This window comes from Hyperolius riggenbachi, chromosome 9 (genome assembly GCF_040937935.1).
Source record: "Hyperolius riggenbachi isolate aHypRig1 chromosome 9, aHypRig1.pri, whole genome shotgun sequence".
Lineage (NCBI taxonomy): Eukaryota > Metazoa > Chordata > Amphibia > Anura > Hyperoliidae > Hyperolius > Hyperolius riggenbachi.
Window position 1 is genome coordinate 264,205,380 of NC_090654.1, and position 18,905 is coordinate 264,224,284.

An 18,905-nucleotide genomic window follows, 5' to 3' on the forward strand; every position below is an offset into this window, starting at 1 on the left:
TGGGGGAGGGGGTCTGCCTTTTGTAGTGAATTAGTTACTAGGAATGGTATTTCATCAGGGCTTCCTCAGAATTCAGAAATGTTTTGGGTAAAGCGGTGATGAGGACCAATGCACGCAACACATGCGTTTTCCCTCTGTGGGAAAACTTTGTAACGAAAAATAGCAGCAGCCATCCCTGTGACTTGCGGATTGTGCCTTCTGATATTCGGGGCCGGTGACAGCACACGAGCCTCCTCCTCCCATAAACATTATCAGCAATGATCTGCTGCTCAGGGACATATCACAGCAAACGCTGTCACTTCTACTGTCCCCAGGACCAGGCACAAGGCTGGAGGCACACTGCCACCAAGTGGCCACACTGCAGAACTGCAGGAACTCTGCGACAGTTTCGGGCACTGCAATGGGAGGACAGAAGATTTAGAGAGTACAAAGGAGGCATCTGAAATGACAGGAGGGATGGGAAAGTCTTTTCTGTAATGTACTGATAAGCATTAGACATTCATATATTTTAGATTCAAATACACACAACTGAAGTAGTTCAAGCCTTTTATTGTTTTAATATTGATGATTTTGGCATACAGCTCATGAAAACCCAAATGTCCTATCTAAAAAAATAAGCATATTTCATCCGACTAATAAAAGAAAAGTTGAGCGTCTCTCAACTTTCTCTTCACAATATCCCACAGATTCTCTATGGGGTTCAGGTCAGGAGAGTTGGCAGGCCAATTGAGCACAGTAATACCATGGTCAGTAAACCATTTACCAGTGGTTTTGGCACTGTGCTCACAGGTGCCAGGTCGTGCTGAAAAATGAAATCTTCATCTCCATAAAGCTTTTCATCAGATGGAAGCATGAAGTGCTCCAAAATCTCCTGATAGCTAGCTGCATTGACCCTGCCCTTGATAAAACACAGTGGACCAACACCAGCAGCTGACATGGCACCCCAGACCATCACTGACTGTGGGTACTTGATACTGGACTTCAGGCATTTTGGCATTTCCCTCTCCCCAGTCTTCCTCCAGACTCTGGCACCTTGATTTCCGAATGACATGCAAAAGTTGCTTTCATCCAAAAAAAGTACTTTGGACCACTGAGCAAGTCCAGTGCTGCTTCTCTGTAGCCCAGGTCAGGCGCTTCTGCTGCTGTTTCTGGTTCAAAAGTGGGTTCATGCTTCCATCTGCTGAAAAGCTTTATGGAGATGAAGATTTCATTTTTCAGCACGACCTGGCACCTGCTCACAGTGCCAAAACCAATGGTAAATGGTTTACTGACCATGGTATTACTGTGCTCAATTGGCCTGCCAACTCTCCTGACCTGAACCCCATAGAGAATCTGTGGGATATTGTGAAGAGAAAGTTGAGAGACGCAAGACCCAACACTCTGGATGAGCTTAAGGCCGCTATCAAAGCATCCCGGGCCTCCATAACACCTGAGCAGTGCCACAGGCTGATTGCCTCCATGCCACGCCGCATTGAAGCAGTCATTTCTGCAAAAGGATTCCCGACCAAGTATTGAGTGCATAACTGAACATAATTATTTGAAGGTTGACTTTTTCGGTTTTAAAAACACTTTTCTTTTATTAGTCGGATGAAATATGCTTTTTTTTTTAGGTAGGAAATTTGGGTTTTCATGAGCTGTATACCTAAATCATCAATATTAAAACAATAAAAGGCTTGAACTACTTCAGTTGTGTGTAATGAATCTAAAATATATGAAAGTCTAATTTTTATCAGTACATTACAGAAAATAATGAACTTTATCACAATATGCTAATTTTTTTTTAGAAGATCCTGTATAGGGTTCTTGGGGGGCCCCACTGTGAAGCTTGCATCGGGGCTCACAGCTCCCTAGCTACACCACTGCTGTCAGTGTACAGCATGACTGGATAAAGTGCAAGCTCTGCAGATCCAGCGGGAGTGAGCTGGGCAGTGGTGACAATTTATAAATTGTTATAATATATATTAAATGGGAATTGTGCCTTACTATCATCAATGTCTATCTAAGGAGTAACCAAGCATCTCGGGGTGACCCAAACCGGTCGGAAAATATGGGGGACTAAAAGAGACCAAAAAGCCCTCCTACTAAAAAGCAACGCTTAGTGTGATTTGCCTTCTTAAAACAGAAAGTACTTGCGATAATTCAGCTTTAAGTCGACATCTGTGGTTACCCACAATGCATCACTACTGAAAATGCAAATGATCTCTTTATGACTGTAATGAGATGGACTCTATCTCATTACACTCATAACTGTAAAGAGATAATTTGCCTATTAAGAGTCTATCTCATTACAATGACCTGAAGCCAGGCTAGCATCCAGAACCACTGCTGTATAGCAAGCCCATAGCTTTAAATATTACACAGCCACACCCACCCCATATGCAGACAGCCTGCTTTGGACTGTTGGTCCTCCTCAGTGCATGGCAGGGATTGATATGGCTCTATGGGATAGTGAGTGGACCAGTACAACAGAAAACCCAAGCAGCTCGGGGTGACCAAAAACCACTAGGAAAATGTACTGCCTGCCTGCCTGCCCATCCATCCATCTATATGAATGGATATATATCTATCTGGGCAGCACAGTGGCGTAGTGGATAGCAATGTTGCCTTGCAGCACTGGTTCAAATCCCAGCCAGGGAACTACAAATTCTGTGCAGATATGTTCTCCACGTGTCTGGGTGGGTTTCCTCTGGGCACTCCTGTTTCCTTCCATGTCCAAAAAACATAGTTAATTGGTTTCCCCCTAAAAAAATGGCCCTAGTCTATGGTAGACACAGGACTATGGGATTTAGATTGTACACATGGGCGTAACAATAGACCCTGCAAGGGATGCAACCGCGGGGGGGGGGGAAGCCACAGGGGGCCCTGTAGGGGGAAGTTTATTTTCCCTGTCCTGAGTGACTGACAACTAAGCCCTGTAGGGGGAAGTTTATTTTCCCTGTCCTGAGTGACTGACAACTAAGGGCACAGAGACAAAAAACTTTCTGCATTCTGCACAATTGTTCTAATGACTGCATCTGCTCAGCCAGTGATAAGGAATCATACAAAGTTTTCTAGAGAAAGATTTGTAGACAGTCCCTATTCAGTGTGCAGCAGGCTTTTGTGTACAGCGCTACTCTACCGCCAGCCTCTCTACCCCTTCCCAAGTGCTGTGTACTGTAGTGATGCTGGAGAAATCTGCAGAGCCAGTTGTGCTCCATCAGAGATGGACAGAGTGAGTGTAATAAGCTGAGACTGGGAGCACATTCATCTGTCCGTTTGCTGTGTGCGTTTTCTGCAAACCATGGGCTTGATTCACTAAACCGTGATAACTCAAATATCACACCTTATCAAAGAGATCACACCTTATCAAAGTTAACACGCCTTATCAGAGTAACATAGTGAGCGCTACAAACTTATGCCTGCTAATGGGCAATGGCACTCGTCCTGCCCTCAGCCCCTGCGGGTTCATAGCGTCCGCTATGTTACTCTGATAAGGCATGTTAACTCTGATAAGGTGTGGTATCTTTGATAAGGTGTGATAGGAGTTATCACGGTTTAGTGAATCAAGCCCTATGTGTGCCTGTATGTGTGAAAACATGCACGTTTTATCACAGAAACTAATGTAATTGATAGAGAAAATGCCTGCAGTGCTTCACTGCTGTCTGTTTTTATCTGCATGGGGAAAACACATATAAGTGTGCACTAGCCAATTGAATAAAATTGGTTCTCAGTTTACCTGGGCAGAAAGCTAGGGGGGAAGGGGGCCCCATCCAAAGTATAGCAGGGGGGCTCAGTGATTTCTAGTTACAACACCCCTCTGAGGGACAGATAAGTGAAAGACAATATACTTTATACAGCGATGCGGAAGATATTGGCACTATATAAATACTAAATAATAATTATCTATTTGTCGATAGACTCAGAGGTATCTAGTCCTTCCACAATAAGGTTGCAGAGACCCCAGGATTCTGGGGATAAAAAATAGCCATGACATCTGCACTCCCAGAATGTAACTATAGCTCTTGATAGTAGATATAGCTCTTAGCTGCAAACAGTAGCATGAGGACTTCCTCCAGGATAGGTTACGCCTCCATTGCAGCCCAATTCCAATCACAACGGACTGTCGCCGTTTCGAACGGATAAACCGCTCTTTGTCAAGTGAAAGTGCTTTATATACTATCAAGAGCTATAGTTACATTCTGGGAGTGCAGATGTCATGGCTATTTTTTGTTCACTTTCTTTGTGAATAAATACCCTGCTTTTTAAGAATTGGCAAGTGCTGGTCATCTTCACTTTTTTGCTTGCATTAAGTCTGTATCAGCCATACAGGCTAGACCTGGCACAGCCGTTGAAGTAAGATAGGTGTGCTGTCCAAGAAGTACAAAACGGGGATAAAAGCCAAGGCATGTCCGAAAAATGCTGTGGGTGCCGGTTATGTCCCCACCGAGGATCAGCGACCAAACTGTGGCACCCAAGGGAGCCGCTTCCATCCTGGTTATATTCTGGGGTCTCATTAAAGGGGGGAGGGGGTGACTGGAGGAGACACAGTCACCCCCAGAGAGCTAGAATAGCGCAGTCTATAGGTGAGGCAGGGAGACCGGAGGAGAGGCAGCCCCCCCAGAGCGCCAGTTATGTGTGGAGCCGCTCAGTCTACAGGTGAGGCAGGGAGACCGGAGGAGACGCAACCCCCCAGAGTGCCAGTTATGTGTGGAGTAGCTCAGTCTATAGGTGCGGGGGGGGAGGGGGGGAGACACAGGCGCCCCCAGAGCGCCGGCTATGTACGGAGTAGCGGAGCCGCGCAGTTCCCATTATCACAGGGGAAGGTTGCAGCGACTCGTGTTTTCTGCAGTGCTTTAATTAAACATTATAAATAATTAAACTCTCTCCGACTAGCAAATAATTAAGACCACAAACGACCTCTCGATTTCTGTTGACCTTCTCGGCTAGATTCCCCGTGACTCACTCACCAAACAATGCGCTTTTAACCCCTGAGGCACCAATACAACAACCCTCACCGGATTTTTATTCTTATTGCATATTTGAAGAAAAGCCCCCTATAGAGGGCGCTGAGGAATAACGCCCACCCCTGCAGTGCTGTAACTGTGTACAGACTCCACAGCGCCACCTCCTGCCTGCTCCCGGTACTGCAGAAATCACCACACCACTTACTCCCTGCAAGACCAGCAGGGACATCATCTGAACACCTGATGCATGGAGTACATTACAGAAGCCACGCCCTCACACTCATCGCTGCATGTGGGAGCTAGGCTCCACTCCACACCAACGCCAAGCACACACATCCAATCTTTATCAGCCAATCGTACCACCTCCATTTAGCATGAAAGCCAACAGATTGTGAATTCTATGAGCAGATTGTGTAGGTAAGCTCTCACACTACATGGAAGTGATCAAATCAGCCACGAAAGATTTCATATGTGTACGTGGCTTTAGTCTTTAAAGAGGCCCTGTAGTGACATACAGAAGAACGCAGTAAATGATTCAGGATACCAACTTTGATGATAATTTTCCTGATATCAGCATCAAAGACACTTCCTATATCCATATATTGCTGTATATTGGTATGTAGCTCCGCCCTCTCAGCGATGTGTAGCCTAGGCTGCTTAGCTATGTGGAAGTTTTTCACCCCCACCCCAGAGCTGCCTGTGAGACCAGAGCCCATACGTTATTACCATTTTCTCCTGAGTTTTCTCCTAGGTGATATTTTCAAACTTAAAGCGAATCCGAGATGAAAAACTAACTATAACAAGTAACTTGTTTATACATCTTATCTAAAGTTTAAATCTAGCTGCAAACAGCTTCAATAGAATATGATTAGGTCTTCCTGTGATACAATGACAGCAGCCATGTTGTTTGTAAACATTACACACAGCACTCAGCCTCTGAAAAAAACCTAATCCCCCCTCCTCCTCCCCTCTGCCTCTGAAATCTCTGGCTAGTAATACCTCCCCCTCCTCCTGCCCAGACTGAGCTCCCATGAGCCCTTGCTACTTCCAAGGCTCTCTGAAAACCTGTGGGCGAGGCTTGTTCAGTTTATAGGGAATTAGAGTATTAAAACAAAAACAAAAAAGTATTTGGCTTGAGGATTGCCCTATAAACTATAGGAAAGGAACACAATTATGCAATGAGTAAGAGTTCATCTCGGATCCACTTTAAATAAAATGCCTTTTAAACGCCCAACAAAAATACTCAAATAATTTTTGGTACTTTTTCCTTTGCAAAGTGCTGAAAAGTTATTCTAAATGAAGATGCAAATGTATATCCTAGAAGAAAATTCAGGAGAAAATGTTAATTGCATATGCGCCCAGGGTGTATTTTCTACTGTCTTTGGAACTCTCAGTCCTGACAGGACTAAAGATGTTGCCGCCTGTGATAAATGTCACAATGTAAATCTGGGAGAGGAAAGATTTTACAATGAGCAAAGACTAACTAAATAATTTAAACATCAACAGTGTAAAAAATAAAAGCAAGCAATTTTATTCATTACATTCTTTTCACTTCAGTTCCTCTTTAATAAACTGTAATAGAAGGTTAGCCATCCAAAATATATTTATAAATGTTGTCCTACTGACCAAGAAAACAGGACCTAAGCCTGGTACACACACGCAATGTTGTCTGGCCAGTATTAGCCACGTTTACCACCTTCATGCGGCATGAGGGCCAGCAGATTTCAAATACTATGAACAGATGGTAAAATTGGCCAATCTTAAAGTGAACCTCCGGACTAAAAATCGACTCAGCAGCACTGAAAAGGCTTTGTGTTTCTTTAACAGTTTCACAGCATCAGAACTTTGTTTCTCTTATACAAGCCTCATTTTTAGCTGCACAGAAGAAAACTGCCCGGGCTTTTTTCCCCTAATGCTGTGCAAAGCATGATGGGATTTCTGATTATGTGGTTCTCGTTCTGCTGTTTTGGTGCAATTTTCTTTTTTTTACATTTTGAATTTGACATTCAGCTGGGATGGGTTATCAGCTGGGAGGGGTTATCAGGACACAGGACAGTTGGAACTGTGTCTCCTGCTCCTTGTCACCTCCTTTCAACCAAAAAGATGTCTGCCCCCATGACAAAGATGGCAGCCCCCATGAATCACAAACATTTGCCTGTTCTTTTAAATTAGGGTGGGTAAGAGATTAATTTACCTATCTATTCTAATTAACATAACTAATGTAACATGATGACAGTATGTTTGTTTAGGCTAAGTTCCTCTTTAAAGAGACTCTGAAGTCTCATAAAATGCCCCTTTTTATGTAACAGTTACCTTCCGCAGTATCGCCCTAACTAAAACGCTGCATCCCCGCGGCAGATCGCTGGTTTTAAACCCCCAAATCCCAGTGGGGAAATGCGGGGGGGGGGGGTGCTTTCTCATAGAGGCAAAGCTTTGGGCTGTAGCTCTGCCTCCATGCGTGTCAATCCCCGCCCCACTCAGTCTTCCTTCACTGAGAGGGGCGGGGGAGAGGCAGAGATCTGCCAATAACTTAATTACTACTAATCACGGCGTAATGATCTATATCTTGTTTTTCTCGCCACCAATTAGGCTTTCTTTGGGAGGTACAGTATGCTAAGAATTATTTTATCCTAAATGCATTTTAACATGAATAATAAGAAAAAAAGTGAAAAAATGCATTATTTCTCAGTTTTTGGCAATTATAATGTTAAAATAAAACATTCTACTGTGGATTAAAGCCACACATTTTATTTGTCCGTTTGTCCCGGTTATTGCAACGTATAAAAAATTTCCCTAGTACAATGTATGGCGCCAATATTTTATTTGGAAATAAAGGTGCATTTTTTCAGTTTTGCGTCCATCACTAATTACAAGCCCATAAATTAAAAATTAATAGTAATATACCGCCTTGACATAAATTTTAAAACAGTTCAGCCCCTAAGGTAACGACTTATATTTTTTTAATGTACATTTTTTCCCCCCCTATATCAAAAAAAGGAAGTTTGGGTGCTATGGGAGGGTGTGAGAGGGAAATAGTTAATTATAAAAGTAAGTGTGGGGATTTTTATTAAATAAAAATGAATTTTGGTGTAATTTACTATTTCAATCAGTCATTATTTCCGATTCAATTATGTAAGCACATGAATCGGAAGTAATGCGTGGCAGTGTAACAGGAGGAAGATACAATGAATGCCAGCGTCTCGTAGACGCCAGTTTTCATTTAGATCTATGAATGGGAGCTGCAGTCCCATTCATTAACCTCCCCGCTAAGCGGTGGTAACGTCAATCCCCGCCTCTCCCCGTCCCTCTCAGTCTTCCTTCACTAACAGGGGCGAGGGAGATGCGGAGATCTGCGGGGATTGACGTGAATGGAGGCAGAGCTGCAGCTCAAAGCTCTGCCTCCCGGGGCAGCAAAATCCACGACTTTGAAAGTTGCCGCGGGGATGCAGCGTTTTAGTTAGGGCGATACTGCTGAAAGTAACTGTTACATAAAAAGTGGCATTTTTTGAGACTTCAGAGTAAGTTGATGTGTGTATCAGGCTGAAAGCCAATGTAAATGGGGGGGGGGATCAGATACCTAAGGAGAAAGAAGCCTCTGTATCCTATATGGCCTTCCCATTCCTCTCACGGTCCCCTCATTCCAGCGATGTCACCTTTGTTTGAATCCCCCACAATGGGAGGCCTCGGAAGTCTTCAGGAGCCCGAATGCTCCCGAAGACGGGCTGCTCCGTACTGAGCATGTGTGAGCACGCGAGAGAGTGTGCACTCATGCAGGTGCAATACGGAGCTGCCTATCTTCGTGAGTACACGGGCTCCCGAAAACATCCGAAGCCTCCAGCGGCGGCACAGCGCAGTATTTGACCGATTGGTCGGATACTGCTACCAGGGGCGCCAGCGCTGGAACCAGGACCAGGAAAGGAGCGGGAAGACTCTATAGGACCCAGAGCCTTCCCTCTCCTTAGGTAAGTATCTGTTTGTTTTTTTCACATTAACAGACTGGCATTGAGAGTAATTATTGTCAAACGTCATCTAGCGACCAAGTTGCCCATGTGGTCCGGCCCAGATTTTTTTCTGCTTCTATTTAATGGTGGGTAGACAACAATAAGTTCTGCTCGCCCATCAGTGCCACAACTCTTCATTCATGAATAGACACAGGAGAATGTGGGGCTCAGGGGCACTGTACCCCATCCTAAATCTACACCGTCAAGGCAAGTGGGGCTCAGTGGCACTGTACCCCATCCTAAATCTACACCGTCAGGGCATGTGGGGCTCAGTGGCACTGTACCCCATCCTATATCTACACCAGCAGGGCATGTAGGGCTCAGTGGCACTGTACCCCATCCTAAATCTACACCGTCAGGGCATGTGGGGCTCAGTGGCACTGTACCCCATCCTAAATCTACACCGTCAGGGCATGTGGGACTCAGTGGCACTGTACTCCATCCTAAATCTACACCGTCAGGGCATGTGGGTCTCAGTGGCACTGTACCCCATCCTGAATCTACACCGTCAGGGCATGTGGGGCTCAGTGGCACTGTACCCCATCCTAAATCTACACCGTCAAGGCAAGTGGGGCTCAGTGGCACTGTACCCCATCCTAAATCTACACCGTCAGGGCATGTGGGGCTCAGTGGCACTGTACCCCATCCTATATCTACACCAGCAGGGCATGTAGGGCTCAGTGGCACTGTACCCCATCCTAAATCTACACCAGCAGGGCATGTAGGGCTCAGTGGCACTGTACCCCATCCTAAATCTACACCGTCAGGGCATGTGGGGCTCAGTGGCACTGTACCCCATCCTAAATCTACACCGTCAGGGCATGTGGGACTCAGTGGCACTGTACTCCATCCTAAATCTACACCGTCAGGGCATGTGGGTCTCAGTGGCACTGTACCCCATTCTGAATCTACACCGTCAGGGCATGTGGGGCTCAGTGGCACTGTACTCCATCCTAAATCTACACCGTCAGGGCATGTGGGTCTCAGTGGCACTGTACCCCATCCTATATCTACACCGTCAGGGCATATAGGGCTCAGTGGCACTGTACCCCATCCTAAATCTACACCGTCAGGGCATGTGGGGCTCAGTGGCACTGTACCCCATCCTTAATATACACCGTCAGGGCATGTGGGGCTCAGTGGCACTGTACCCCATCCTAAATCTACACCGTCAGGGCATGTGGGTCTCAGTGGCACTGTACCCCATCCTAAATCTACACTGTCAGGACATGTGGGGCTCAGTGGCACTGTACCCCATCCTAAATCTACACCGTCAGGGCATGTAGGGCTCAGTGGCACTGTACCCCATCCTATATCAACACCGTCAGGGCATGTGGGGCTTAGTGGCACTGTACCCCATCCTTAATCTGCACCGTCAGGGCATGTAGGGCTCAGTGGCACTGTACTCCATCCTTAATCTACACCCTCAGGGCATGTGGGGCTCAGCGGCACTGTATTCCATCCTAAATCTGCACCATGAGGGCATGTGGGGCTCAGTGGCACTGTACCCCATCCTAAATCTACACCGTCAGGGCATGTAGGGCTCAGTGGCACTGTACTCCATCCTAAATCTACACCATCAGGGCATGTGGGGCTCAGTGGCACTGAACTCCATCCTAAATCTATACTGTCAGGGAATGTGGGGCTCGTTGACCATCAGCACTCATTATCCACAATGATCTCTAGTCACCACTCATTGACAGATCTCTGGCCAATGCAACCAGACCAGGCCTGTGATCTTTCACCCCTTAATAGCCGGGGATGTTTGTTTAAAGCAGGTCAGGGTGTCCGGAGGCTTCTCACATCACCCTGAAGACGATCTCTGGACATGTCTCATGCACAATGCCAGGAGCCAGAAAATAACAGGTAGGTGCACAATATTCGGAGGAAATACCATAATGATCACTTACCTCTACCAGCTGGTCTGCCGACATTCCCATCCTGCGTGGCACAACTTACCTGGTGGAGAGGACAGGCTACAAGTGGTACAGGTGGGTGCCCATCCCCCCAGTCATCTGAATGTAAATCCAGCATGTCACAATATGACATCAGAACCAGAGTGTCACAACGTGATAAATGTACATTTTCATCAACTGAAATCTTATTTCTGCAGACTTTCCATCAGGCCACAGAACGAGGAGATCAGTCTCTGTACTGTACCAAAGTACCAAATCTCAGTGACTCTCTGCAGAGCACCAAATATCAGCAACTCTCTGCAGAGTGCCAAATCTCAGTGACTCTACAGAGCACCAAATCTCAGCGACTCTCTGCAGAGTGCCAAATCTCAGTGACTCTCTGCAGAGCACCAAATCTCAGTAACTCTCTGCAGAGTGCCAAATCTCAGCGACTCTCTGCAGAGCACCAAAATTCAGTGACTCTGCAGAACACCAAATCTCAGTGACTCTCTGCAGAACACCAGATCTCAGTAACTCTCTGCAGAGCGCCAAATCTCAGCGACTCTCTGCAGAACACCAAATCTCAGTAACTCTCTGCAGAGCGCCAAATCTCAGCGACTCTCTGCAGAGCGCCAAATCTCAGTGATTCTCTGCGGAGCACCAAAATTCAGTGACTCTACAGAACACCAAATCTCAGTGACTCTCTGCAGAACACCAAATCTCAGTAACTCTCTGCAGAGCGCCAAATCTCAGCGACTCTCTGCAGAACGCCAAATCTCAGTGATTCTCTGCGGAGCACCAAAATTCAGTGACTCTACAGAACACCAAATCTCAGTGACTCTCTGCAGAACACCACATCTCAGTAACTCTCTGCAGAGCGCCAAATCTCAGTGACTCTCTGCAGAGCGCCAAATCTCAGTGACTCTCTGCAGAGCGCCAAATCTCAGTGACTCTCTGCAGAGCACCAAATCTCAGTGACTCTCTGCAGAGCACCAAATCTCAGTGACTCTCTGCAGAGCACCAAATCTCAGTGACTCTCTGCAGAGCACCAAATCTCAGTGACTCTCTGCAGAGCACCACATCTCAGTAACTCTCTGCAGAGCACCAAATCTCAGTAACTCTCTGCAGAGCACCAAATCTCAGTGACTCTCTGCAGAGCACCAAAACCAAAGTTTGCCTTCTTAAAACAGAAGGAATTTGCGATAACTCAAGTTGGAGTGAGCATATGATGTCTCCCACAATGCATCACTGCTGAATATCATCCTTTGATCATCCAGTGATGCATTGTGGAAGACCTCATATGCTCACTCCAACCTGAATTATTGCAAATGCCTTCTGTTTTAAAAAGGCAAAATTTTGTTTTGCTTAACATTTTAGTAAGAGGGCTTTTTCGTCCTTTGTAGCCCCTCACACACTCCTAGGAGTTCTAGTTCACTGTGAGCTTGTTGGGTAGTCTGTAACTGCAGAGCACCAAATCTCAGTGACTGTCAACAGAGCACCAAATCTCAGTGATTCTCTGCAGAGCACCAAATCTCAGCGACTCTCTGCAATGTACCATATCTCAATAATTGCATGTAGACACAGTAAACATTGCAAGTTCACAAGTTCATTCGAAGCAAACCTTTCTTGCCTTGCACTTTGCCTCTCCCCACTTTCCAGTATCCTCATTACACATGAATAACTTGCATTTTTCTTTAATAAAAACTAGCGTAAATCATAACAATAGAGCATTTAGAAAATTGTGTTAATTGAAATTCATATAAATTAACCCCCCACGGTCAGGCAGATTACCAGAGCTGTGCAATCTTTGTGAGGGTATCAGCCAATTTCTGCCCAGCAGGATGCATAATCAAGCATTACAGACAAGGGCCTACACCTAAAGCTGGCAACACACGGGTCGTTTTTTCCACTCGATTCTCAGCTCGATCGATTTTGCCGCTCGATTTTCCACTAGATTCTCTTATGTTCCGCTCGTTTTTCTTAGCTTTTTCCAGTCACCTCTATCAGGAATCGAGCAGCAAAACGGTCGAACGGGAGATCGGACATGTTGGAAATTATCTATCTGCCACAAAAAACGACCCGTGTATACCCAGCATAATTGTCAGACCATTCAGCTGCCAGACGGCTCCTCCCCTTCAGCTCACCAATCAGTGACTTGCTCCTGTCTCTTTGGGTCTCCCGTTATTACTCATGAGATTTGACCTGTTGTCCACAGACAGTCATCATATGTCCCAAGGTGGCCTGACTCCTCACCGACACTTTATAGATTACTTTTGTGTTGTGTATTTACAAGGACAGAGTTCTGCCTTCTATTGTTTCTTATACTTGCTGTAGGTTTCGTAGGACGTTTCCTGTAGTCACATGGGTGTACCATCTCTGTATTATACATCCAGGTTTACACCTCATATGCTCAACATCACAAGTGACGAGAGAGCCGTGTGAAGGTAGCCGTACATCTACCTATTCTGATTCAATCGACTAAGTGATCAACTTTATTGGGCGATCAACTTCAGTGTGGTTGATCGAAAGTCGATTGACTAGTGGCCCACACACTACAGGTGATACCCTATGCAATTCACCTTCACTAATCGATCTGACCGATGTTGCGTCTCCATGCTCTGAATGCAAAAATCGATTCAGAGTCGATGGAATAACATGCAAACAGTAGCCGACTCCTGTGCGATCAACCGATATCTTCCATTCTGATCGATGAAACTGGTCCATTTAACATAGTATGCATCGATCGGGCATACTAGAACACACTCGATTCTCTCTAGATTCTATAAAATTATTGAATCTAATGGTCGATTGTACAGCCAAATTGCTAGATGTATGGCCACTTTAGTTCACTAAAGCACAGCTGAGTCCAGAACTGAGCAAGGCAAAACCAAGGCCAACAAGAAATCGCAAAACGCAATCACTAAATGCTTTTTGTAGAGATTTTAGCAGCGTCTGCGGATTTCAAAGCACTTTGAATGTAATGCTAGTGATTGTAGAGTGATTGCTTTTTTGTGGTTCCGGGGGGCTAAAATTGCTATAAAAATCTCTTGGTACAGCTATTGAAAAGCGATTTTGCAGCGATCCTATACTTTGCAAGCACTCCAAAACTGCTGCAGGCACCGCAATTGTAATTTGGGCAAATCACAATCACTCCTGTGGAATTACCTCCATTGCCTTTCATTAGCCTTGCGCAGTGAGCTGCAAACTTGGCTCTCCAGCTGTTAAGGAACTACAAATCCCACAATTCATCTTCCTTTATGAATCATGACTGTGGCTGTCAGACACCTGCAATGCATTGTGGGACTTGCAGTTCCTTGACAGCTGGAGAGCCAAGTTTGCAGATCACTGGCCTAGCGCTTTTGTAATCGCCAGCGATTCGAAAGTGCGGCTGAAACCGCTCTTGTGGATCCCAGCCCTGACCACCATCAGTGTATAAAAACAAAAGTGGTGGACAGAATGCCAGCTTCATGGGCCAAATGAACTTCAACTACGATACAACTCGCTTCCTCTCCTCTCTGGATTCAGCCGGTGGGCGGGTCAATCAGATGTGATCATGTGACTCTCAAACTAAGAAGACCAATAGATGTCAGGCTACATTTACCCTCATTCCACCTTTTCAGGGATAGATATAGGTTAATGGAGGGAGCACCTTTACCAATATACTGCTTGCTCACTATCCCCACCCACTTAAGTCTCCTTCCACTTCCCATTAAAGTGGGATCACGGCCATAAAATCAAATTCCATCTACCCACTGTTCTGTGTTTAATATGCTGTCTACAACTTGACCCTGAATTGCAAGCATTTAAGTATAATCATAAATGTTTCTGCTGTAATAAATCTCAGACAGCCTGGCACTATTTGGTACATTGCTGAGGAGAAGGAAGATTGTTATCCCTCCTCCCACATTCCTGTTCCTAACTGATTGGCTGAGGGCAGTTCAGCCTGACACAAGGCTGAGAAGGGAGAAGCTGCTGAAATATGATCTATGCTGTGCTCATGTGTTTACAAAGCAAGCTAGATATTACAGCACAGTTTCTGGGAGGAGAGAAAAAGAGGAAGGGAGGAAATGAATTCAGAATTGGCTTCCGTCAGGGGCAGTAAAAATGGAAAATACCTGAAACCGTTTTCTCTTTATATACTTCATAAAATTCACTGAAATCAAAACTTGGACAGTACAATACATATGTTAGTGATGTAGAATAAGTATTTATGTACTTATATATGTGATTTTTTCCTTGGATAGTATGGCTGTCCCTGCTGCTTTAAAATGTGAGCTTGACAAGGCAAGCCTCCCTTCCCTATTGTTTCTTGCATGGTAAAACGTTGTGTAATACTTCTCATATTTATGCTTTAACCCTTTCTGTCGTGCGTACCAATCGTGTGATTATATTGTATAGCATTACAGGAAGATATATAAATTAATAATAATAATTTCTGTATAGTAAATAAAAACATGAGTCTACTTGAGGAGGTGGGACTTCTGGTCCCAGACAGGAAGTAAGTGTAAGACCTCAGATAGGTAACAGGAAGCCTGCATGGATAGGTGCGCAGCTACACAATGGGTCAATTCCAAAATGGCTTTGAGAATCTGCCTTGTTCAATGCTGGACTCAGCTGGGCTGCAATAATAGTGAGATTCCAGCAGAGGATAGTTCAGTGTTGTTGGGTTAAAGAACAACCGAGGTGACATGTGACATGATGAGATAGACATGTGTATGTACAGTGCCAAGCTTAAAAATAATTATGCTGTGTTCCTTTTTCTTTCTCTGCCTGAAAGAGTTAAAAATCAGGTATGCAAGTGACAGGTTTTTTGTTGGTGTCAGGACTGGGTCGGACTATGGTGTAACCCTCACTGATAAGGAATTACAGCTACAAAACACTTTCCTGTCCATAAATGTCTTCTGAGAGCAGGAAAGAGATCAAAAGGGTCATTAGTTCATAGATTTGAGCTCTGACATACTTCAATGCATGTATCATTATGAAACATGCATTGAAACATAATGAAACAGTAACAATGTAAAACATAGGTTGAAATATAAAATAAAAACGTGGGATATCTTAAAAAGTCATTTTTAGGAGGGGGAAGATAGATACAATTGTTTATCTCATCAGCTTATTTTCACCTCGGATGTCCTTTAAGTATGACATTTCTTGCGTTCCCAATAAAACATCTTCAGCAACACAAAACACATTTCCCCCATTTCACTCTATTGGCCGGAATGGTAGCAGGCTGACCACCGTTGGATCTCTCTTAACTCTCCTTTATATTACAATAATGTTAGCTACACAGTGACAAGTGAGGAGGATTTGGGATGTCAGCCTCTGATTGGTGGAAGCACAGCTTTATCAGAGATTTGCATTGGATAGGCATCTGTACTTACGGTCGTTACATTGAGGCCCGGAGTAGGATGTCATGGCGCAGTCACAGATGAAGCCCTCCCATTGCTGCATGCAGACGCCTTGATTGGCACAGGAATCTTCCTGGCAGGTGGTGGTGGGACCTGAAAGGCAGCAGAGACAACTGATGACCATGGCAAGAGACAAAGGCCACCTCTGAAGAAATCCACCAAACCTCAAACTCCCAGCATGCAACAAGGAAACGTATCAGTCATGCAGGGAGGCAAAGAGAAGACACCACGGCTGCACATGCACAATACACCCAACACCCCTACAGTATTAGTGATGCCTTACACCTTGGGGGCGGGTCTTTGTACCGTCTTCTGCTGAACTCAGAAGCTCAGGGGTGGATCTTTGTCCTGTTCTCTGCAGAACTGTGGAACTTTCCCCTAAGAGATCAGCCAAAGCTAGAGACAGCGGCTTATTGTACACATTCTATACGGACAATGCTCCACAGTGCTTCCTTCTGCAGCCTTCTTCCACTTGGTAGCCACTCACCTTAAAATAATTATTCCATTTGACCGAGACTTCCAATTTAACTCATTGTCAATTTCCAAAGAAGCCTTTTTTATATTGAATTAGTTATTTACATAAGGACAAGATTAAAGGATACCGGAAGTGACATGTGACATGATGAGATAGACATGGGTATGTACAGTGCCTAGCACACAAATAACTATGCTGTGTTCCTTTTTTTTCTTTCTCTCTGTGAAAGAGTTAAATATCAGGTATGTAAGTGGCTGACTCAGTCCTGACTCAGACAGGAAGTGACTACAGTGTGACCCTCACTGATAAGAAATTGCACTTTTTATCTATTTCTTGCTCTCAGAAGCCATTTTCTGCTAGGAAAGGGTTTTATAGTTGGAATTTCTTATGAGTGAAGGTCACACTGTAATCACTTCCTGTCTGAGTCAGGACTGAGTCAGCCACTTACATACCTGATATTTAACTCTTTCACACAGAGAAAGAAAGAAAAGGAACACGTCATAGCTATTTGTGTTCTAGGCACTGTACATACACGTCTATCTCATCATGTCACATGTCACTTCGGGTATCCTTTAAAATAATAATGGTATCATTATGCCAAATACAAAGAATATAATCATTCCATGTATGCATGTTCTGGTTGCAGATAGAAAATTATTGTATGAGTACACAACACACACAACAATGCAATCATGTAATAAAATAAACATTACACCTAATCTCATGATCAGCGTCACACACACTGCAACTGTCTCAGATCAGGGATCACAGCGGTTTCAGATAAAGCGAGGTGCAAGCTAGATCAAACATGGAGCAGTTGGAGAGAACGATCAATCAGAATCTGTGTTCCCTATTACAGCCAGTACACACATTCAGATTTCTGGACAACATTTAAGGCACAGATAACCACAAGGCTACGATGCAAATTACTTCTTATTCTTTTTGATGTTGCACTTTTTTGTGTAAAAGCACTGTATAGCACTTGCACTTTCTATGTACTCCTGACGAAGCTTCTTATTTTTAAGGGGGCGAAACATGTTGCATTTAGCTGGGGTGATATATTAGATAATAAGTTACAACTCTGGTAAATTAGGGAACAGACCCGCCCCGGGATATATGTGGACTTGATAACAGCCAAATGGTCTAAAACTGATTGACAGATTCCCTTTCCCAGAATAGTATATATATATATTTTGATATCTGCAAGGTAGGCTTTTTAGATATCTTATATTAAAAGTTATGTTTTGATGTCTTTTGTAAGTATATTATTGTGACTTGATTTTGAATCAGGTTGTGTTTACAGCCTTTAAAGGGAACCAGAGGTGAGAGGGATACGGAGGCTGCCATATTTATTTCCTTTTAAACAATACCAGTTGCCTGGCAGTCCTCCTGACACTGTGTCTGTATATTACTTTTAGCCATGAACCAGGGTTCATGCAAGCATGCAGCAGATCAGGTACTCAGCTGACTCAGGTTATACTGGATTAGACATATGCTTGTTCCAGGGTTTTGACTCAGACACTACTTTTGCCAAAAGACCAACAGGCCTGCCAGGCAACTGGCATTGTTTACAAGGAAATAAATATGGCAGCATCCATATTCCTTTCACCTCGGTTTCCCTTTAAGGCAATTGGGCATTCTGATCAATATCTCAATCAATAATCAATTGGGAGGGAACACAAAACAACAGTAACTTGTTTCTTCTGTCCATTCTTTTGTTGCTGGGAAGTTTCAGTTGGTTTCGTGATTTGGTGAATCAGCTGTTTCCACACCTACACAGCTAACCAATCAACATCCACTAGCAGATCCAATCACTTCATAACTCATTACATATTCACATACAAGACATTTCTGATCAGCTGCCAGAAAGATCCAATCCTGAAAAATGGGCAATCCATTTGTTCATCAGCTGGAAGTAAATATTAGATGGTGTCTACCTGAGCTAATAGAAAAAGCTGATTGGTTGCCCTGGTTAGCTGCTCCATGTTTGTTCCAGCTTGTGCAAACTTCCTTGTATTAGATGATATATGGTCATGGAACACACAACACCCAAAATTCTTCTTCTGTATGGCAGCGGTGTGAATGTACTTGTGTGGCTACGCTGATCGCTAGACATGCTGCATCAGGTCCTTGGTCACAGTGCACCTGGTCTTTCTTCCGCCACTACACAGAGATTGCCTTAT

At 44.5% G+C, this 18,905-nt stretch overlaps 1 protein-coding gene across 21 annotated transcripts in view; it reads right to left on the bottom strand.

Annotated features, from left to right (window-relative positions):
• NRXN3 (neurexin 3) overlaps positions 1–18,905 on the bottom strand; it is a 705,883-nt gene that overhangs the window by 303,410 nt on the left and 383,568 nt on the right. For all 21 annotated transcript variants that reach the window (XR_011024153.1, XR_011024152.1, XR_011024151.1 and 18 more), the window contains one exon: positions 16,221–16,340. Coding sequence is in view for 18 of the 21 variants with exons in the window: in XM_068254465.1 (XP_068110566.1) it covers positions 16,221–16,340 (120 nt within the window). In the remaining 3 variants the exon portion in view is untranslated. The remainder of the gene's footprint in view (positions 1–16,220; positions 16,341–18,905) is intronic.